Source organism: Geotrypetes seraphini, chromosome 3 (genome assembly GCF_902459505.1).
Source record: "Geotrypetes seraphini chromosome 3, aGeoSer1.1, whole genome shotgun sequence".
Classification (NCBI taxonomy): domain Eukaryota; kingdom Metazoa; phylum Chordata; class Amphibia; order Gymnophiona; family Dermophiidae; genus Geotrypetes; species Geotrypetes seraphini.
In genome coordinates this window covers 295,249,835-295,273,361 of record NC_047086.1, presented here as the reverse complement: position 1 = coordinate 295,273,361, position 23,527 = coordinate 295,249,835, and the positions used below count along the sequence as shown (strand labels likewise).

At 42.3% G+C, this 23,527-nt stretch overlaps 1 protein-coding gene across 1 annotated transcript in view; it reads right to left on the bottom strand.

Annotated features, from left to right (window-relative positions):
• Positions 1-23,527, bottom strand: part of RYR2 (ryanodine receptor 2) — a 1,389,277-nt gene that overhangs the window by 143,488 nt on the left and 1,222,262 nt on the right. Inside the window, 4 exon segments of the mRNA XM_033937646.1 lie at positions 777-907; positions 4,509-4,727; positions 8,834-8,920; positions 16,740-16,887. Of these exon segments, the coding sequence (XP_033793537.1) occupies positions 777-907; positions 4,509-4,727; positions 8,834-8,920; positions 16,740-16,887 (585 nt within the window).

The following is a 23,527-nucleotide window of genomic DNA, read 5'->3' as shown; positions in this document are numbered from 1 at the left end:
TTATGTACTACTCAACTGGAAAATAAAGGCAACAGTTTGAGATGTGACCAGTGCTGTAGTGCCTAAAGAAGCACTGGGGAAACGTGCAGGCAGGAGCATTACTTGGGATTGCCTAGGGGCATGAAGCAGTGAACTCGGGTCAAAGTTAAAGATTGCTGCTTGGAATGATAAAGCAGCAGCAGCCCATAAGCTGGAACTGTGGGTAGAGTTTTTCTGTTTTGTTTTATTTTTCTAAGCTGGAAAAGACTGAACTTTTGAATAGCAAATTAGTGCCTTGAATTGTCTGGTATTGTTGGCCATGAGATGGTTGAAGAGAGGCCTGTTTTGATAGTACTTTACTTTTGGTGCACGGCACTATGTGAAAAGAAATAAATATTTTTGTGTTTGGAAAATGGTTATGGCGCAGAAGCTGTTTGCATAGAGAATACTGCTATTGGCATTCCATAGAGCTGGACTTTGTACATGTGATGAGTGGACGGCCTTTGCCAGCCTGGCAGTCCCGTCACAGTACGTATTCTTGCATGGGTATTCTTATTTTGGAGATATATATATATATATATATATATATATATATATATACATTCTGACATCATAAATTGGGTGTGTAGACAATATACATGTCTAATTAATGGTTTCTGCATTTCTAAAATATGAATAGAGCCCTAACAAATAAAACCTGACATTATTAAAAATATGAATTTTGAATTTTTTAATCATTCAACTTTTTATTAGAGTAATATTACTGAACTGGTACAGATGAAAATAGAAAACTCAACTGTGTGTTGATCACAAGTCTATCCCACTGCCCTTTGATGTCATCTTCAGATGGCTGTTCTGTAATATACAGTCCATCAAATTCCAATTTCCTTGCTACTTCCTTCTCTCGTTTAAAAATAACCAATGGGACCTGGTGTTAAGCAAAGCACAATTTATTCAACATCATTTAAACTTGGCAAAAATCTATAATTTAAGAATGACGTGTGGTGAGAAACAACATTTTCTAGTAATTAAAATCAGTGCAGGGCAAAACAGATCATCATGGCATAGATTTTCAGAGACAAGTATCCAGTTAGCAAATGCTTTAGGATAAGTGTTGGTAGGAGAGATAGTCAGTGGCATTAACCAGATAGTACCACTGAATTTTCCTCTGGCCACCTCAGCATCTTCTAATTTCTAGTATTCCTTTCGCTCCCTTTAGAGATCCTCTGTTCTTGTCCCATGCTTTCTTGAATTCAGATACAATATTCTTCTCTACCACCTCCATTGAGAGGCTATTCTATGCATCCACCAGCCTTTCAATATAGAAGCATTTTCGTAGATTACTCCTTTCACTTTTCCCCTTCATTCAATATCGTCTTATTCCACAGCTTCCTGTCAACAGAAAGAAGCTTGTCTTCTATGCATTTATGCTATGGATATATTTAAATGTTTCTATCATATCCTGCTTCTCTTGTTTTGATCTTTTAAGTCTGTCCCCATATACTTTTGCTGGCTTAAAGACAGAATCTCAAAGACAGCTTTTCTGAATAAGAGCATGGAGAAATCTGGACAAACAAATTTGACCCATCCAAACTGCTAGTCTCACTTGGAGACCAGCATATAAACTTGTACTAAAAACAGCAGTTACCATGCATTAATGATGATTGTTTATGTAGGTGTTATCTATCTTAAAGTACAAACTAAAAGCTTTCTTCTTTGCTGATGCCTTTGGACTCTGTCCTTCTAAGGACTAAACAATAACTAAACTTGTGCCTTCCTCTCCCCCACCTCCCCTTTTGTTTCTCCCTTCATATGCTCTTTCCTTTCAAGATTGTAGTTCCTTCCTTTTTTCCTTTCATTCCAGTTTGTCCTAATTAGTCTGTTTGTTAACTAATTACCCATGTGAGGTTTGCTTTTATTAATTTAGTCTATTTACATGTATTTTATGTAACATCTGGTTTGGCAAATCATGCCAGGAGTTTCATCCTATTATTTTTTTAGAAAACTATTAAAGACACAATTATTTGACAAATTTGTAACCCAAGCTCTTATTTGCTTTTTAAATATAGCATGTATTGTGTACATTCTAGAAATTGATGTATCTTTTTAAACTGTATATTCGCTGGATGTTCAGTCTTATCTGCTGTGAACCGCCTAGAACCATTAGTGGTCTGGTGGTATATAAGAATAAAATTATTATTATTATTATTACTTATGTTGTATGTAACTTCCTATTATTAATGTACACTGCCTAGAAGCCTGATTAGGTGGTATATCAAATTTTTAATAAACTTGGAAACTTAAACCATTATTGAACATGTGAAATATCAATTGCTGTTAAACTTGAATTGTATGCAGTAGCATAGTAAGGTGTGTGTGTGTGGGGGGGGGACTGCCTCAGGTGCCATCTTAGTGTGGGTGCTGGGAGCTTATAAGAGACACTTAACAAGCTGAGATTAATTCAGATTAATTAATGCGGTCCGGCTCATCTTTGGTTTAAAAAAAATGGGAATATATCACCCCATACTTCCAGATACTCCACTGGTTGCCGGTGGAATCCAGAATACTCTTCAAGTTTGCCTGCATCAGCTACAAAGCTATCTTTGGGATGCTACCAACTTTCCTCGCCTCTCAATTCATCCTCAACAGCTCTAATAAGATCTCTCGCAGAATAAATCTCTTTAATTACCCATCCCTGAAATCATGTCACTACAAGAAGTTCCTTGACAGAATGTTATCATTCCAGGCAGCCAAACTGAACACATGGCTCGTAAAATCCATACTCGAGGCCGCCTTCATACGCTGACTTCAGAAAATCACTGAAGACCCGTCTCTAACAAATTCTAATTCCTAATTCTTGCCCAATCCCCCTCAGCTATCCTCATCCCAATCCCCAATTCTCTTGATTTTAGATTAACTCATCCTTCTTCCCATTTGTAAAGGTATTCCACCCAAATTGTTTCCCCTGCACCCCAATCTCTGACTAGATACTTCCTTTTGATTCAAACCATCTTGGTTCTCTTCCATTTGCAATTTGTATCCCAGAAAGTACTTTTTCTGTTCTCCTTACATCTCATACACTCATTGTAAGTATCTTGTTGTAAACATCTCTTACTTCTTGTTGTAAACATCTCTTACTTTCATTGTATGTAACTTGTTGTAAACTGATTTGAACTTATGGTATAACGGTATATAAGAAATAAAATTATTATTATTATTATTCTTTGCTCCCCCACTCACCCTCGCACCTCTTTGACTCATTACTGGTGTAAGCAGATTCTCCAACCTGTTGCTTGTGCTGGCCTTGGCTCTGAAGTCACTTCCTGGTTGCGGCACCAGCAGCAGGTTGGCATATACTGGCAAAGGGCTAAAGAGGTACAGGGGGAGGGGAGGTACACGCAACAGAGGGAGCAGGAGGGCAGAGAAGAGGGCGGGGGTGCCACTGCCCTGGACACCTCCTAACCCCGCTATTCCACTGGTTGTATGGGTGTAGACAAACATAGAAGTTTTGGTTCAGTTTAAGATTATTCAGACTTTTCCTGATTTTTAGTAATTTTTATTCACTTCATTTATTATTATTGTTATTACTACTACTAAATTAACATGCATTAGAACATTTTAATGTTTGTAATTCTGTTGTACATGCATTAAATCAATTTTCTGTCCACCAAATTTTGTAAGAGATGATAACGAATTCATATCCCTAATACTTTGCAACAGGTAATTTCAAAAAGTTATTCAACCAATAACCCAAGGACTACTTTGAGTTCATGACCCTCTCTTCCTTGGCAGAATTACAGCTCTCCCCTGACAACATCAATCCTCTCAAAGTAGAATCAGACTACTTCAGACAACTCCTAATAACTAGGCTTCTCACCCCTGTAGAATAATGATGCCCAGTCCAAGCAAAAACTCCTTTTTTAATCCCCTTTGCTATTCCTGTTTGGGATCCTCTCACATATGTCATCATCCTCTATAAAAAGTCAAGGGTACTAGGAAATTACTCCTATCTCTCAACAGAACAGTGTCCCTCAAACTTTTCCGGCTGGTGGGCACGCCCCAGCTGGAAGGCACCCGGAAGTGTGCGGGATGTCGATGTGATGATGTCACGTGCATACGTAATATCATCATGTCGATGTCCGCGCATGCACAGAGGCCTTCTGGCTACAACTCTGGAGCTGTCTCTTTGGTGGGGAATCCAGGAGGAGGGAAGTTGCGGGGAGAGGAGGAGACGCCGGCGAGGAGGAGAGTTGTCAGCACTGGCTGACTGCCTACAGGACGTGCCTCTCACCGTGAGAGGCACACCTAGTTGCAGTCAGCCGGTGCCTACGCCTCTCTTCCTTACCAGCATCTCGTAGGGGCACACCTGGAATCTGCTGGGGCACACTAGTGTGCCGTGGCAGACAGTTTGCGATACACTGTAATAGAATATCTCTGCCATTCAAAATGGAACCAGTAATCCTGAAGTAGGGGGAGAAATCTAATAAAACTTTCCTATACCTAATAAATACAAATTATTAATATTTTACTTTCAAACAGTAGTAACCAATGATGCAGAAGAAAGAGATGACAGTATGAAGAATAGCTAGAATTCGTAGAGTGGGTTCCATGTAGCCACTGCTCTCTTCAAGAACATAGCGCACAGTGAAAATTCTAGAGGAGGCGCCTTCAAGGCTGTTTGGCCTCATCTTTTCTCTAGCACTTCCCAAAAAACTTTCTTTTTCTTCTGTAACAGCAGAGGTAGAGACCTATTGATGAATTGTAAAGAGAATGACAATCAACATTGTGTACCTGTAGTATATCATCACTGAGTCAATATTCAAAGTGATATAAGTGGGCAAGAGAGGCTCCTACTTACTTTAATTGTTTGGAGCCTGCTATCTGCAGATATTCAGTGGTATTTAACTGAGCAGTGCTGCTGAATATTGGCACTAACTAGTTATTATGGAACCTGGCCAAAGAGGGGTATTATGGGTTAGAGTCGGGGAGGAGCCAGCAGTTATGCCGGTGCTTGCATAGCTAAGTGAGCATATAGGGATCCCTACGAGGGTCAAGATAAGGAAATTGGGTCATTAGGGAATAGACAGGGGGTGGGTAAGCAGAGTGGGCAGACTTGATGGGCTGTAGCCCTTTTCTGCCATCATCTTCTATGTTTCTATGTTTCTATAGGACTGCACAAAGAGCAGTCTTAGCTATGTGGTTGCCAGGATTGAATATCGACAATCGACAGCATAGTAAAAGGGGGGGGGGGGGTTTGCAGACCGCCAAGGTACCGTCCTCACAGGGGCAATGGTGCCTCTTCTCCTCTCCACCCTCCAATGTACCTCTTGAAATGTCTGCCAACACGAACTGCATTTTCCACCTGCTATTCGCACCAGCCTTGGCTCCCTTCTGGCGTCACTTCCAAATAGAGAATGCCACAGTGACTGTTACCCATGGGTAGCCATGGGTAACCCACAGGAACTTGGAGGAAAAAAAGACTGGTTGCCGTGGGTATGGGGACAAGGCCATTCACCACCCCATGGAGCGGTAAATGGCCTTGTCCCTGCAGTAAAGTATCTTCTGTGATTTTACTCCTGCTCCCTTCTCACCCTTCCCGGTCAGCATTCCTCCTCGGCACCATTGTGTGTCCAGTAGCCCGTTTCCACATTTATTCCAACAGCCTCCTACCCTCACACCCTCCTGATGTTCAGCGGCAAAATAAAAAATCTGCGACTCCCCTGGCTGGGTCGGCCCTATTGCGCCTCCTGAGGTGAGCCAACCAGCCTGTTAGATGCTTCTTGCACATGGGGCTGCTCTGACTGGAACCTTTTTGCCGTCGAGTCCCTCCTTCTGATGTAAATTTCTAGCCAAAAGTTACATCAGAAGGAGGGACTCGGCGGAAAGAAGGTTCCAGTCGGAGCAGCCCTGCATGCAGTAAGTGTCTAACAGGCTGGTAGGCCCACCCCTGGAGGCATGATAGAGCTGACCCAGCCAGGAGAGTATGTTGGGTTTAAAAAAATTTTTTGCTGCCAGCCATCAGGAGGTTGCGGGGCTGTTGTTCTGTATTATTTGTTTATAAAATGACAATTGTACAGAATATTGTTTCTTTTTATACTTTAATAATATAAGTTCAATATAAAATCATAACTATTCGAGGCTTGTGCGGATGGGATCAGAAAGTTTGCAGGGACGTGGACTGAGATTGCGTGGACAGGGCAGAGGCGGGGACCGATCTCACTGGGAAAGAGCGGGGATGGGGACCAAGCTCGCAAGGGACAGGGGTGGAGATGGGGACACATTTTTTCCCCGTGTCATTTCTCTACTTCCAGGTCACAGGACCAGGATGTGATGTCAGAAGGGAGCCGAGGCCAGCGTGAGCAACAGGTGGAAGATGCTGCTCATGCTGGTGAACACTTCAAGAGGTACATGGAGGCAGGGGGTGCATGGTGCAGCAGGGAAGATTAGAAGATGCATGGCATGGCAATGCAGGATGTCACCGTCCCAAGTGCCAACCTTTCTTGCTGCAGCATTTTCATTAGCACCCACATAACTTCCAGGGAACCGATTCAGTGGTGATCCCTTTCCAGCCCTTCATACTCCTCATCAGTATCCCTCATTCTAGTTGTACCCATGGCCCCTTCTTTTGTGCCCAATTGTTCCCCCTTTTTCTGATTCCTCCTCACCCCACCAAGGATCTGAATTACCTTCGAACATCCCATCCTAGCTACATCATGATCCCCAAACCCTCTGCCACACAGATCTGAGCCTCCTTCCCCAAACCTTTACCAAACTGAAAGGCCCAGCACCCCAAAATCCATCCCTCCCCCATCACCCCCTTTAATCCAGTGAATTACCCTGGGGAGATTGCTGGGCTATTGGGACACCTTTCTGCTCCTACTATGTCAGCTCCAGCAATCATAAGCAGTAGTACCATGACAGTACCTAAATAACTATGCAGGTAAATTAGGACAGCAAAATAGTTTAGTTCAACAAAGTTTAACAAAACTGCCTAAACAACAACAAAAAAGGCAAGGGGGATATCTTAACAACCACGACAAGTCTTTATTAAACAGTAGGTCCCAATAAAGATCCCAGATTCGGCGCTAAAAACGCCTTCTTCTAGAGCAGTTTTTTTGAGAACCTGTATTGCTCTATCGGAGTGTCCCATGAAGAAGGCTTTTTTAGCCCCGAAACTGGGATCCTTGTTAGGACCTACTGTTTCTAATAAAGATCTGTTTTGGTTGTTAAGACACCCCACTTGCCTTTTTTTGGTGTTGTTTTTGCTTGTATCCCAAAGTGAGGGATTCTTCTATTTGCCTGTTTAACAAAACTAGATGTCCTAACCTACCCAGATAATTATTCATGTACCAGCTTTATTTTTGCTCTTTTACCAGACTGCCCAACCACTACACAAAATTTGTGCAGAGCTTCCCACCTGCACAGAATTCTGCACTTGCTATGCAGAATTCTCCATAGGCACCAGAATCAGTAGCTTTCCTCATTCTCTTTCCTCCTCTCCTCACAAAGATTTTGTGGCAAGAGGAAGTGAACGGCTGCACTTTGGGTTGTCTCCTATTCCTCTGCCAGCCTAGACCTGACTGTTCAATTGAACCATGGTGGACTGTATTGAGGCCCATATGGTTCAAATGAACAGTCAGGCCTAAAGGCGGCACAAGAGAAGAGGCGACTTTGGAGCTCTTACTCTTCTTGCTGCATGATTAGAGCAGAGAAAGAAGGCAGACCCTCAAGTGCGGTAAGTACCACAACGAGGGGTGAGGGTCACTGAAGTCATCTGGGGGTGGACACAGGTGGAGTGAGAGAGCAAGGTTGAGTATGTTTGTGGAGGAGGAGGAAAACAAGGCTGAGTGTATGTCATGGAGATGAGACGAGGCAGAGCCAAGTGAGTGTGCCATAGGGATGGGGAAGGCAGAGCAAGGTAAGAGTATGCCATGAAAATTGGGAGGGGGGTCAGAGAAGGCTGAGTGTGCCACAGGGATGGAGGAAGAGGCAGAGAAAGCTGAGAATATGCCATGGGGGTGGGGGTGAGGCAGATAAAGCTGAATGTGTGCCAATGGGATGGGAAAGGTGGCAGAGAAACCTGAAAAAAAAAATGCAACGTGCTGGGAGTGGGGAAAGAGCAAGCTGAGAATATGTCACTGTTGTGAGGAGAGGGATCAAGTGTAAGGGTATTCCTTGGGGAGAGAGTAGTTTGGGAGAATAGGAGAAAGAAGAGAAGTAGATGCATGTGCCTGGGGGAGAGAGAATGAGAGGTGGGGGAGTGTCTATGGAAAAGAAGAACAGAAAGTAGGGGTATGTGCTTAGGAGCAGGGGAAATTTGATGTAGAGGTATTGCAAGAGGGTGAAGACTTTGGGACATACAGAATTAGGAGTCTTGCTGGGAGTTAGATGAAGGGGAGAAAAGCAATTGGAGTGTAGAAAGGGAACTAGGGAGGCATGAGTCAGAAAAGAGAAAAGGCAGGAGGGGTTTTCAGACTTTATGATGGGGAAATTATTGCACAGAATTCCCTCAGATATAAATAAAAGTTCATACTTGGCACCTAAAAGGTAGGTACTCTTTTAAAGAATATACCCTCCACATTATCTATTGCAATGGATGAGGTAGGCAAGTGGGTAGTGATGGATGTTCTTTTGCTCTGACTCTCTCTATTCATAACCCCCTATCCTGTTCAAATAACATTTGTTGTACCACATTGCAGTTCTCTTGTAATTTTAAACCAACTTATTACTTTGCTATGTAAGGCAGTATAGCAAATTACTAATAAACACAAACATATTTCTAGCTTCATTGCAGTGATGGGGCCAAGCATTAATTCAAATGTTGAAATTGATGTGATTCACTATGTCGACTTACCTTGTAAAAGAGAAGAATAAAGTTGATGGCAAAGGCAACAAATAATGCTAACATCCTCATGTTATAAAAATTGCGAGCAAAATAGTTCTAAAAAGCAAAATAAAGGAATTTTTCTATTAGCCTTTGAATGTTATTTAACTATTCATTTTTATAGCCCATCCTCTCCAGGAGCCCAGAACGGGTTACAAGGATACATACACACAGTTTCCATAATATTAATTATGGTATATGAACAAGAAGGAAAGTAGCATTGGCCACACATAGGTCCAAATGTGGTTCCAAATTAAGTTTATTTAGCAAACGAATATCCTGGAAAATGGTGTGTCCCTCTTTGTTTTGTGTTCCAATAGACACATCACAAGATTTCAATAATATCAAAACTGAATCTGGAAATATATGTTGACCCCCGATGCAGTCTTTATGGGTGAAATGTGACCAGATTGGGGTTGTGCGTCCCACTACAGTGTACTGATTTGTTGAATAAATTTCATTTGGAACTACAAACTTGCATATTTGGCTCTTTATGTGTCTGCTGCTACTCTCCTGCTTGTTTATTGACTGCATCTGCCTGGCTTTCTGACTGAATTAATGATGGTTTATTGCAATATAGAACACGTGGCTATGATACATGACTATTAGAATCTTTTAAATAAAAACCAAATTACCTGGGGTAAATATTCAATTGGTTTTAATCAGCGTTTTTTTTGGCTGCTGACAGTGTTGTGCCTGGATATTAAATGCCAAACTGCATCTAGGCACCAGCATTGAATATCTGGGTTTGGGCAGCTGGCTATCCCTTACTCAGCTAAGTGCAATATTCCACACTTAACAGTCTGAGTGAAACCAGATAGCTAGGACTGTGTTTTATGCAGTTTGATTTGTCCAAGTAATCTAGGTAATCAACACTTTAAGTGAGTAAGTGTGACTCTGCACTGGACCACCCAAAAAACGGTTCATAGACAAAATCGCGCAAGACAACGTCGCGCAGACAACTGAGCGCAAGGTTGACGGCGCGCCGAAAAGCACTATTTTAAAGGGTTCCGATGGGGGTGTTGGTGGGGAACCCCCCTATTTTACTTAACAGACATTGCACTGGCGTTGTGGGGGGTTTGGGGGTTGTAACCCCCCTCATTATACTTGAAACCGAACTTTTTGCCTGTTTTTTAGGGAAAAATTTCAGTTTAAGTATAATTTGGGGGTTACAACCCCCCAAACCCCCCACAACGGCAGTGCAATGTCTGTTAAGTAAAGTGGGGGGGGTTCCCCCTCCACACCCCCCGTCGGAGCCCTTTAAAAATAGTGCTTTTCTTCGGCATGCCGTCAACCTTGCGCTCAGTTGTCTGCGCTCACTTGTCGGCGCGCCGTTGTCTCGCGCAATTTAGTCCCGTCATCCAAAAAACAGCTGGTTATACTGTAGCTTTAGAGTCTACAGTACTGACCATTAGTGTCACTGAACATTAGAGTGCCCCTGAATATCAGTTTTACCTTTTACATGTGATTAAACCAGCCAGGAGCCTCTTCTGGCAGGTTAAATCACTTCAAATATAGACCCATAAGAACATAAGCATCGCCTCTGCCGAGACAAACCACAGGTCCATCATGCCCAGCAGTCCGCTCCCGTGGCTGCCCCCCAGGTCAATGACCTGTAAGTGCTCTAATGCTCCAAAGCATTTTGTACTGTATAGTAACCCTCTAATTGTACCCTTCAATCCCCTTTTCCTTCAGGAACTCGTCCAATCCCATTTTGAAACCCAAAATCGTATTCTGCTCTACCACCTCTTCTGGAAGCGAATTCCAGGTGTCCACCACCCTCTGAGTGAAGAAGAACTTCCTAGCATTTGTTTTGAATCTGTCTCCCTTCAATTTTTTTGAGTGCCCTCTAGTTTTTTGTTGCCTCCGCCAATCTGAAGAATCTGTCCCTCTCTACCTTTTCTATACCCGTCATAATCTTGTAAGTTTCTATCATATCCACTCTAAGTCTCCGCTTTTCCAGGGAAAAGAGCCTGGAAAAGCGGAGACTTTGTTTATTAGTAAATGCTTTGCATACTTGCATGTGTTTTTTTCTAGTGTTGGTATAGTAAATAAAATAATCAGAAGATTAAGAGTTCCTTTTACTAAGGTGCGCTAGCGTTTTTAGCATGCACTGCATTGCCGCATGCGCTAACCCCATACTACGCTCAATGCTGGCGTTAGCGTCTAGCGTGCGCGGCAATGCGGCGCACGCTAAAACCGCTAGCGCAGCTTAGTAAAGGAAGCCCTAAGTCTAGGCACAACATTTCTAACATTTGGAGTTATATGCTGTTTAAGAAATATGGCAAGAAATAATGTTTTTTGAAAAATGTGTTGGTTGTACACCACACTGGAAGATTATGGTAACATTACAGGTATTGATTTAGAATATCTTCTAACATATAAATAGATTATCATACTTCTTAAAGCATATACCTCACCAAATTAACAAAAGATCATTATGCTGCACACCTCTCAAGATTTAAATAAGGTAGAGTCATTCATTAAAATTACTCCCCTCCCCCCACACACATCCAAACATTTACACCTTTTTCAGAGTGGGTATTATATATTTGAGCACTGTAGAAGCTGAATGTAGGAGTATGCTTTATATAGGCACTTAGACACCAGTGCTACCTCTATAAACAAAGAAACAAGTTTAAAACGGGTGCCTTTTTGGACTTCTCAAATATTTATCCTGTTACATAATCAAAATAATTTTTTAAAAAAGATTGAATGGAAGGAGAGGGAGATGGAGAAATATTGCTGTCGGGGGGGGGGGGGATGGGGTGTCTGAATTTAAGGTTGGTATACAAGATGGAAGCTTTTTTATAATTATTTTGTACATTATTTTTCCTTTAAAAAGAACTGAGGGCCTCTTCTATCAAACTGTGCTAGCAATTTTTAGCGCAGAGAGCTGCGCTGAATTGCCTGCGCTGCTCCCGACGCTCATAGGAACTCTATGAGCGTCAGGAGCAGCGCAGGCCATTCCATGCAGCTTACTGTGCTACAAACTGCTAGCGCAGTTTGATAGAAGAGGCCCTTACAGGGTAGTATTGATTTTCAACACTAACTAGGCTTTTCTAAAATCTGGTAAAATTTTAACCAGCTAGAGATTTAGCCAGTTATTCAGTCTTAATTCTGTCTGTGCAGTGTGGCTGAATATACAGCTAGAAACATCCAGTTAAATATGGTCAATTATCTGACCCTCTCAACTGGTATTTTGAATGTCTATTAAAGTGTTTCAGAACTGACTTATTAAGCATACATGCTCATACCATCTTTGCATTGCTGATTTGAATGATATTCTAAGGTCCACTGGTATTGTTTCATATAGAAACATGTCAAGCATATAACAAGAATGATTGAGACTATGTGAGCCAACATCCCAACATGCCCCAGGCAATTCTTATCACTTCCAAATTCAGTTTGATAACCATATTAGCTGGGAGGAAGACATTTGTCTGAGTCATGTCTACCAGAGCACTTTATGAATTCTAGCTGTAGTGAATGAGTCAAGCACATCTTCAGATAATTTATAAGGGTGTAGATTGATCTTGAAATGACACAAAAATAAGAGAAAAAACCCCCCAAAATTTATTGGGCTCTTTCTAAACAATATGAAATACAAAATAAAAATACAATTTTGTTAGTGACTGTATCATTTACTTTTCTTTTTAATTGAAATAAGAATAATAAGCCAATTCACTTGCATAAAGATTAGATACAAATTAAACAGTCATTTAAAGACTGATAAAGTAAAAAAGGAAATTATTTACTTATTTAGTCCACAAACTTGTGATCCAAGAACAAGGAAAAATAAACAAGGTATAACAAAAAATTAATAGGACAGAAGAGGAGACATTGTTTTAAATCTCAAACAGCCGGTTCATTAGATTAAAGGCACAGCCATTGGACCAATAACTACTCCCCCCCCCTTTACCTCCTTTCTTTAGCCACAATAAATTCAAGTAATTGTTTTGGCTCAAAAAACAAAAAGAACATTTTTACCCTCAAATGAGAGACAGCATTTTGAAGGAAATTTCAAAATAAAGGATGCACCTAAAGCTATGACCCTTGATCTATAAACCAAAAAGTTTTTTCTTAATTTCTGCATCTCTTTAGAGATGTCAGGAAACAACCTAATTGTTGAGCCAAGAAAGGTATCATTTATGTGCCTGAAATAAGTACGAAGAATTAATACTTTTCTATTTTTTAATCTTTATTTTTATTTCAAATTATCTTTATAATAACCCAACAAACAGATATGTGTGTCGTTTCTCCCAAATTTTATATATATTTTTGAATATCCAATTTTATGCTTAGCACACTGGTTTTCAAACTGGCTCTGGAGGCACCAAGATGATCTGTAAGAGAACTGGAACCACTGTGCGCTCTGAAGCAAGAAAGGCCTGATATTTGCACCTTGAGGAATGCCACCTCAAGGCCCTTTTCCAGCCTGGCTTGCAAAAAAGGCTAAGAACACCAGAATGAGAGCACTCAATGGCTCCACCTAGTCTGTGGCACACCACGACTAGAAAGCCTTCCAAGCTTTGGTGTAAACTGCCATAGTAGAGGGCTTCTTAGACTTCAGAAGAATGGCAATCATCGTGTCAGAGTATCCTCATTGTCTCAAGGCCAAGCACTCAAGAACCAAGCCTTAAGACCAAAGCAGTGGGGGTTCTCCATAGGATATGATCCTGAGGGGCATATCCCTTCTTGAGAGAAGCCTCCTGCAGCTACCAGCAAAGGCTGCTCTGCACTGGCTCTATCCAGGGAAGGGGCATCTGAATGGGGTGATGCTGCAGAGACCACCGAGACAGGAGGGACTGCTGTAGCAGATGCATGTGCGCTTAGGTCTAGAGCACTACCCTCCAGAGAGGCCGCCATGGACCCTAGGACTTGAAGATACTGCCAAGCAGTGGAGATCACCAAGAGATCCAGAATTTGTTGCTGGAGCTTCTGTCTGAGTGGCTTGTGAAGAAAAACACATCCTTGAAGTATGTTGAATTGAACTCCCAGATAGTCTAGTGTCTGAAAGGGGTATAGCTGACATTTCTTGAAATTGACTATTCAGCCCAGACACTGCAGGAGAGACACCACAGTCTCCATCAACTGATTGCACTCCAGCTTGAATGGCTCTGGATCAACCAGTCATCCAAATATGGATGAACTAGGACCCCCTTTTTATGGAGATATGCTTCCACCACCACCACCACCACCATTACTTTGGTGAAGGTGCTGGGAGCTGTCGCCAACCCGAAGGGCAGGGCCGTAAACTGGAAATGCCTTTTGAGAACATGAAATCTCAGATATTTCCAGTGACCTGGGGAGATGGGAATATGAAAATAAGCCATGTCACCATGTGAAAGTGCGAAACCCGCAGAAAGGCATTGACCGACTTGAGATCTAAAATGGGTCTCCAGTCCTCTGAGCCTTTCTTTGGCATGATGAAATATAAGGAGCCCGATTTGCTTTTAGGAATGGGCTCTACAGCTTGAATTTTTAAGAGACACTGCAGCACCTCTTTGACATTTAGCGCCTTCTCCAGTTTTCCTGCAGGAGAGCCCAGAAAAAAATCTGGAGGGAGGTGAAAGAAATCTATCTTGTGTCCTTCCTATAAATTGTATGATCCAGGACCCATTGATCAGAGGAGATTTTTTTTCCCACATCTGCAGGAATGCCAACAACCGGCCTCCATTGTAAGGAAGCTCGGCTGATTCCCTGCATCATTGGGACATCTTAGAAGTGGTACTAGTACTGAAAGACTGCTGGCATCTGGGATTGTTATAGCATTGTCTAGACATCTGGTAGTATCTCTGGCCAGACAAGCCCAAGGAATTTTGGTGAAACCTGCATGGATTGAAAATTTCTGTGATCTCATCCTGGGGTACGAAGAGGCCTATTATCCGGGAGGAACTTAGGACGGCTGTCGACCATACTGGCCATAAAGTCATCTAATAATTTACTAAACAGCATTTGACCCTTAATGGGGAATCTGCTGAGAGTTGCCATGGAGGCTAAATCTCCAAACCAGTGGTGGATCCAGAGCATTTTGCAGGCAGAAACAGCATTAAGTTTGAAACCTTGCCTAAAACTCATATAAGGTCATACAAGGCATCTGCCACATAATTGACCTCCTTGAGCAGTAGTTGGGGGGATGGAGTCATCCTCCACTGAAGGATATTGGCACAACTGCATATATGACAAGCACACGCCACAATGGAGGCAGTTGCTGCCTTCTTAATACCTGAAGAAGCTACTTCAAAAAGCTTCTTCAAGACCCTGTCCATCCTGCAGTCCTGAGAATCTTTCAGCATCACTCCTTCTTCACTCATCTACAAAGGTGGAGTCCATCTCTAATGATTTTCAATGAAAACAAGGAGTTGTGAGGCAGTAATAAAGATCACTAAAAATCCAAGATGGCCACCACCAGTATATTCACGCCTTGTGGAGACTTGATGGAAAAATAAAACTTGGTGATTTGGGGTTTTTGGAGGTGAGGGACCTAATTAATCCCTAAACCCAGAAATGACTAAAATCCCTGTTATCACCCCCCAAATCTCCCATAGGAAGTAATGGGGCTGTAGTTACAGTTTTCACAGTGCCTGCCTGTCAGCTCTGTGCAGCTGAAGTGAAGGGATTTTCTGCCTCAGCATTTCACCAACATACACAATTTTCAGGCTGCCAGTTAGCCAGATCTTGACCAAGACCTGCACCCTCACGGAATCTCCTCACTTGACGGGGGGGTGAGAAAATGTAGCCTGCACCCCAAGGCTCTTACTCAGGGCACAGTCTGTGCTTAAACCTCTGATGGGGTCAGCAGGTAAGCAAGCTCCCAGGGGGACGAACCCCTAGCTCTGAAGGTGGCACACAGCAGGCTGGCTCCACAAGTCCACCCAAAGCTTACCATGTGAAGCAGAAGTCCAGTTCCGTGGAAACTGTGTCCTTTCCCAGGCACAGAACCCCTCCAAAGGGCTCTCAAGGCACCGAAGCCACCCCCCCCCCCCCAAAAAAAAAAAAGGACTTCAGTGAATAAAACAATAAAGAAAGGCAGAGCAGATTGGAAAGACTTCTGCATGGTTCACTTGCAGAAATGAAAACTGCAGGGGGCTCTCTACTCCTCAGCTAAGTGAGAGAAGCAATGGAGAAAAGAATATGTGGATTTTTGCAAGCACTGGTTCGTAGGTTGAGATGAAACAGCTTTTGTATTGATTCCAGAAGGGACATAACAGAATAGTCCTTATGCCTGCAGGTGTCATCTTTATGTAGGTACAGTAGGGTTTGGGTGGGTCATCTGGTTAGTTTGGGTACCTTTTTGACCCCTATTTGTTTTTAAAACATGCCTAGCCCCAAACATCTAAATGGTGCCCTGGATGTTTTGTTAAAAATTTGATTGTCCCTACAGAACGTCCAAGTCTTAAGCTCGTCCAAAACATGTCTCTAACATACCTCCTTAAAATTTAGATGCACTGGAGACAAAATAACCAGAAAGATGTCTATAAATTCATTTTGAAAAATGCCCATTTGGATATTTTAACCAGTAAGACATCTAAGTGCTGGTTTATGCTGTCTTTTGGGCATCTATCCTTTTTGAAAATGAGCCCCATAGTAAATCCCAATAATAATAAACTGCCCTGCAGGTGTACATATGTCCAACTTTTGTTTTACTCCTTTGACAATTTCCTTATTTCCATATTTCTTTATTTCGAAAAACAACCTCCCTTCACAAATGCTAGTTATTCAAAATTAAAATAAGATATATTTAGGTTTAAAGACTTTTATATTATACATATAATATTGAATTTATAAGATTTAACCATTAGATAACCTGTTTTAAGAAAAGGTGTTCTATGACTTCTTGTGATAAAGAAAATGGTTTACTCAAATATCTTACAAGAAGTTTTTGCTGGTAAGCTATGATCTTTTTCCAGAAGGCTGATTCTTGTACTTCCAGTTCTCCAAATCGATGTGTGCGAAACTGCCTAATTTTTGGCTTTACTTTGTCTTCTTTCATTTTTTCTTCCTTTTTGCCTTCTTCTCCCCTAGGAAAATAGAGATGACATTAATTCAGTGTGAAGCTCATGTTCATTAAAGGGAGCTTTATTAAATTAAGGTATAATTTCACACCTTTTCTGGCCTAGAGTTTATAACCATGAGCTGTATGTGGTAGTTCTTTACTAGACTAACTTAATAAATTTGTAATTTGTATTAAAGGTGATTCATTAAAAGATTGTCACTGATGCTGAAACTAGGCACTTTATTTCCTAAAGGCTGCCAACAAATTTTAATCTAGCTAGTCTTAATTAATATGCATAAAATAGATATGCATAGACTGAAGAAACTAATCTATCTTGCACATATCCTGGACCTGGAAAACCTGGACAGTTAGTGGCCTTCGAGGACCTCTTATCTACATGTATTTAGGTGGACTAAAATGATAACCACATTACTTCTAACTGAAAATTACAATGTGCTCCTTGTTGTCTCAAATGTGTATTTTTTTTTAAAATAAAGGCAATAGTCCAACCATTTGCAAGGTAAAAACCAAAAACAAATAAAAACACATTACTCTTGGAAGAGGCTATTTGAAAATTGTATGCATTTTGTATGCATGTAAGAGTACGCATATAATATGACAAATAAGTGCCAACTCTGCCCCTGGACTGTCCACAAAATCGCAGTCTATGGCTTTAGAAATGTGTGCTGCTATTCAGTGCTGTTGCTAGTGTTTAAATAAACAGGTATATTCAGCAGTGCTGGATATACATGCACTGCAATCACTGCAGTTACCACTATTTAGTTTAGGCCTAAATGTACAGCTGAATATTGTTACTCTCTGGATAATTTTTCAAGTACCTTTCTTATTTCTAATCTTAATGTATATTTTCTGTAAACCGCTTAGAACCTAACGGATGTAGCGGTATATAAGAAATAAATTACATTACATTACATTACATAATTTTCACAGCCTAGCCTTGTTCTGCCCTCCTTCCATACCTTTATTATATGTATAGTTTTGGACCATCCAGATAGATTTTTTTACCCAATATTATCTGTATAGCAGCAGAAAAACTACTATGAATGAAAAGTTTAGGTACTTACCTTGATAATCTTCTTTCAAGTAAATACGCACATCATTCTAGAACACTTGGGTTGTGTATCTCTGGTTGCGAGATCATGTGTAGAGAGCATCAGTTACATTTTTGTGCTCTGCCCCCATCCCTCTGGACTGTCCTGTAATACCTCAATTTGTATCAAAGCAGATGGTAAGCCCTAAAGGAGAAAACATAAAAGGGGTCTCTCCCTGAGAAACAAGTCTGTTCTGCTCTGCAGGCATAAGGGCTATTCTGTTATGTTCCTTATGGAATCAATATGAAAGGTGTTTTATCTCAACCACAAACCGGTGCTTGCAGAAATCCACACATTCTTTTCTCCATTGCTCCTCCCACTTAGTTGAGGAGTAGAGAGCCTCCTGAAGTTTTCATTTCTACAAGCGAACCATGCAGAAGTCTTTCTGATGTTCTTTGTCTTTCTTTCATGTTTTATTCACTAAAGTCTATTTTTTATGTGTGGTTTCAGTACCTTCAGACCCCTTTGGAGGGGTTTTCTGCTTGGGAAAGGATGCATTTTTCACAGAGCCGGACTGCTGCTCCACTTGTTATGATAGGAAATAATAATGAAACATCTAAACATTTAACTCTATAACGTGGTGGAACGAACAGGCCACCTACCTGAGTGCAACCTACACTAACAGTCTTGGAGTTCTGCAAGATACTCCATGGTCTTTTCACAACAGTACTGGTTCCCCCTATCCTTGATGTACTGGATAGAGGAAAGAAAGACATGTCTGAGACAGCAAGCAGGCTAATGAATATCTGACAAGGTGGGCTTCCAGAAATTATGTGCCTATTTATAATGTGGGAGGACGGGCTACAAAAATTGAATGAATAAATAAATAAATAAGATTATCAAGGTAAGTACCTAACCTTTTCTTCAACAGGCACATCATTCTGGAACACTTGGGATGTATCAAAGCAGTCCCCTAGGATCTAGGGCGGGACAGATGAGCCTGCTGAAGTACTGAAGATCTGAACGCGGTATCCAATTTGGCCACTACATTCACCATATAAAACTTTGTGAAAGTATGGAGGGAAGATCATGTGGCCACTCTACAAATTTCTTCAGGGGAAATTGCTCTGGACTCCGCCCAGGAGAAAGCTAGGCTCCTAGTGGAATGCACCTTTATGGCTTTCTACTGCCGAGGTAAGCTGAAGAAATGGCCAAACAAATCCACCTAGAAATGGTCACTTTTGAAGTCAGCTGGCCCCAGCAGCTGGTACCTGCTAACATAAAGAGATGATCCAACAGACAAAACGCATTTGTCACTTCCAGATAGCATAGCAATAGTATGCGAACATACAGCAATTTCAGAGTTTTGTCACTCTTCTTGAACTCAGAGGACATGAAGGCCGGAAACCGTACTTCCTGGTTGACGTGGAAACTGGAGACTACTTTTAGCATGAAAGAGGGGACTGTTCTCAGTAAAAACCCCATCTCCGAAACTCTGAGAAAAGGTTCTTTGCAGGATAAAGCCTGTAGTTCAGACATCTGACATGCTGATGTGACCACCACTAAAAACTCTGTCAGGTCCATGAATAACACCATTTTCAAAGGCTCCAATGAAGCTCTAGTGAGAGCCTATAGAACGAGGTTATGACTCCATGTTGGAAAAGGTTGATGTACTGGAGGATGCATATGATATGCTCTCTTCAAAAATCTGGACACATCTAGGTGAGAGATCAATGTTCTATCAGACTGGGATCTGAAACATGAGAGACCCGCTACCTTTATTCTGAGGGAACCAACCGGTGGTGCTTTCTCAAGCCCTTCTTGAAGGAAAGCTCAAACCAGCGACACTGGTGCTGTGACTTCACTCTTTGGAACACTCCATTCATTTAAGCACCTCCAGGCCTTCGCATAGGCAGCCAAGGTTGACTTGGACTTCAGGAGAGTGGCAATCACCACATCCGAATAGCCTTTACACACTAAGACTGTGTGCTTAAGAACCATTACCAAGATGCTCCACACCATTACAAAGTGCTTCATATCCTCCAGGCGATTGGGCCCTGTGATAGTAACCCCAGATGACAGGGTAGCCTGAGACCCTGGTTCCTCTTGATGGACCAGATCTGCAAACTACAGATGCCTTGGCCAGTCTGGTGCAATGAGAACTACCAGCCCTGAATGCAACACTATTCTTTGTAGGACTCTACTTATCATGAACCACAGCAGGAACACATACAGAAGCCTTGTCTGTGGCCACGGCTGCACCAGGGCGTGCATACCAGTGTTTCCTGGCTTGTATCTTCGACTGAAAAAGAGTCATTTTCTTGTCAGTCACTGACACAATGAGGTCAAACGTCAGGCACCCCCACTGACTCACAATGCTATTGAATGCTTCCTGAGACAGAGCCTATTCTCCAGGATCCAGAATCTGCTGGATGAAGAAATACAATTGCACAATGTATGCTCCCACTACATGTGCTGCCAAGAGGGCCAGCTGGTGGGTCTCCGCCCACTGAAACAGCATTTGGTCCTCCAGCTGTAGTGGAGCACTCTTGGTGCCACCCTTCTGATTGACATAGGTTACTGTAGTTGCATTATCTGAGAAAACTCATACTACTTTGTCCTGCAGTAAGCTTCCGAATGCCGACAGCACCAGGCGAATGGCTCTCAGCTCTAACCAGCTGATTGACCACTTTCTCCTGGCAGGAAACCAGCATCCCTGCACTGGGCAACCTTCACAGTGAACTCCCCAGCCATAAAGGCTTGCATCTGTCATCATGATCACCCACGTGGAGAAGCAAAGCGGCACTCCTCATGATAAAGATCGTGGCTCCAGCCACCAGTTTAGACTGCAATGCACTTCTGTTGTCCATGGTAGGGGCATCTGCAACAAACACTTTTGTGGTAACCAGCAGGATAAGAGTGCATCCTGGAGAGGAAATAAATACACCCTTGCCCAGAAGACCACATCTACGTATCATTGCTATCACAGACCCCAGCACTTGCAAGTAATGCCAAGCCGTCAGTGCTGGCCTGTCCCAAAACTCCCTTATCTGACACATGAGCTTTGCTCTGTGGACCTCAGGGAGAAAAAAATTGTCCTTCGTGTTGAAAAGGACTCCCAGAAACTCCAGGGACTGTGTTGGTTCCAGGTGACTTTTTTGGAAGTTTATGACCCAGCCCAGGCTCTGTAGCAAGCTGGACCACACGCTCCACTACTATCCTTCCCTAGGATTCAGATGGAGTTCGTATATGCCAATCGTCCAGATATGGATGCACTTGTGTCCCCTTCTTACAGAGGTGTGCTGCTACTACAACCATCACCTTGGTGAAAGTGTGTGGCACCAGTGGCCAGTCCAAATGGAAGAGCTGATAACTGGAAGTGATGCTCCAGAACGTGGAACCTCAAGAACTTCCAGAAAAATGGGGATATGCAAATAGGCCTCTGTCAAGTCCAGTGAGGCAAGAAATTCCCCCGGCACCACAGAGGCGATGACTGACCTTACCGTTTCCATGCGGAAACGTGGTATCTTAAGAGCCACATTAACCGATTTAAGATCCAGTCTTCTGAGTCTTGTTTGGGTATGTTATAGTATATGGAGTATCTGCTTGAGACTGATTCTTCATCTGGCATGGCTTCTATGGCTGCTAGATCTCGCAGCCTTTTTACTGTTGCTCAGAATCGGACCACCTTCTCTGGCTTTCCTGTTGGAGAATTCAGAAAGAGGGCTGGAAGGGGATGAAAGAACTCAAATTTGTACCCCTCCTGAATAAATTTCTAATACCCAGCGGTCTGATGTGATCTTTATCCACGCCTCCCAGTAAGATGACAACCTCCCTCCTATCCTTGGAGGTGCAGCTCCTGACCTGACATCAGTCTTGTTTCTTGGGGGCCACTGTGGGGCAAAATCCGGAGGACTGGGGATGCTTAGAACCCCCAAATCTCTATATCGAGCCTTGAAAGGATCTCTAGATCAAAGATCCTTCTGAGTACTGTGAAAGCGCCAAGAGCCGACTGTCAGCCTAGCTATCGCTACCATTCAGTATTTTCAGTTGGCATTACTTATGTCAGCGAAGGCCTATGGAAAATTATATCAATCTGACTCTGGCATGGGAATGCAGATAGACCCTGAGGGCAGGGAAACTGTTTCAAGTATCCCTGATTGAATCATGACTAGCTAAAAGGTGTTAATGTCTGATTAAGAGGGTGCTTAGGACAATGGGTCCAGGTGCACAGATCAAGCAGATAGCCTGCTTGAATGGGACAAAGAATCCAGAGACTAATCCCATCTTCCATGCTTGCAAGTATCACACCCTCAATTAAATTAACCATTGTTTCAAACAGTTTACAAATTCTAAACAGAAAGATACTGGGACATACAAGTTTCCATATTCAGAATAAGATGCCAAGCTATAAAAGCCTGCTCTCTGCAAAACACATCTATCAATCAATCTCTGGGCTCTCTGGTTCTTTCTTTCTTTCTCTCTCTGGCTCTCCCTAGAACTGCAAGCTTCTATGTCTCTCTTTGTCTCTGAACTATGTAAGGCAGGGAAACTGCTTTGCTCTCTACTTAATTGTAATGCTTCATTGTAATGCTTCAGAATATTACTTTTCTGTAAGACTATTTATATAATATATTCTTTATGCAACCACCTCTGGCTGTGCCTATTATTTGATTTTACTTCCTGGTGAAACTTCAGTGAGGGAACTGAATCTGGGACCAGCGTTTGTCAGTACGCCTTTCACTTAACCCCTACCACCATACATTGGGGGGGCCACTAACAAAACTGACATCGACCTGACCACCTAGGGGCCTTTGGTCTGCTGTCAGGTAAAGACTTTGGTTTTCGATCCTGCATACTGGCTATAAGATCGTTCAGCCCCTACCAAAGAGCAATTGACTCTTAAACAGCAATTTGTTCAGCATAGCTTTTGAGGATGAATCTCCCACCCACTGTCTGATCCAGAGCATTGTATGGTTAGACATAGCATATGCAGAAAACTTGCTCAGAATCCTGACTAGATCATACAGAGCATCTGCCATATAATCCACTCCTGACATAAGAAAATAAGGATACATTCAGCATCCACTCCTGAAGCACAACATAACCTTGAATGGCAAGCTCATGCTATGTATGATACCACTGCTGCTGCCTTCAATGCCAACATTGCAGCTTCACATTTTCTATTAAGGACAAAGTCCAGCCTACAGACCTGTGTATCTTTCAATACTATTCCCCCTTCACCTACGCCACCAGGGAATTTACCTTTGATGGAATGAACAACTGATGAAATTCAGGGTCCACCAGGTAAAGTCTTGTCATGGCTTTAGCCACCTGAAGGGGCCTTTCTGGGACCTCCCAATGGTCTGTGAGCATCTTTGTAATGTCCAGATGGGAGGGAATGCATGTGATCTGAGCCTTGGTGCTGCTCATGAGTGAACACTGAGCAGTAGAGGCCTGAGAAGTCTTTATCTTTAATTCTTGGAGAGATTCAGTAATAATTTCCAAAAGCAGTGATAGCTTGAACAGCCTATGAATAGTCACAGAAACATAGAAACTTGATAGCAGATAAAGGCCAAATGGCCCATCCACAGTAATCATTATCTCTTTCTC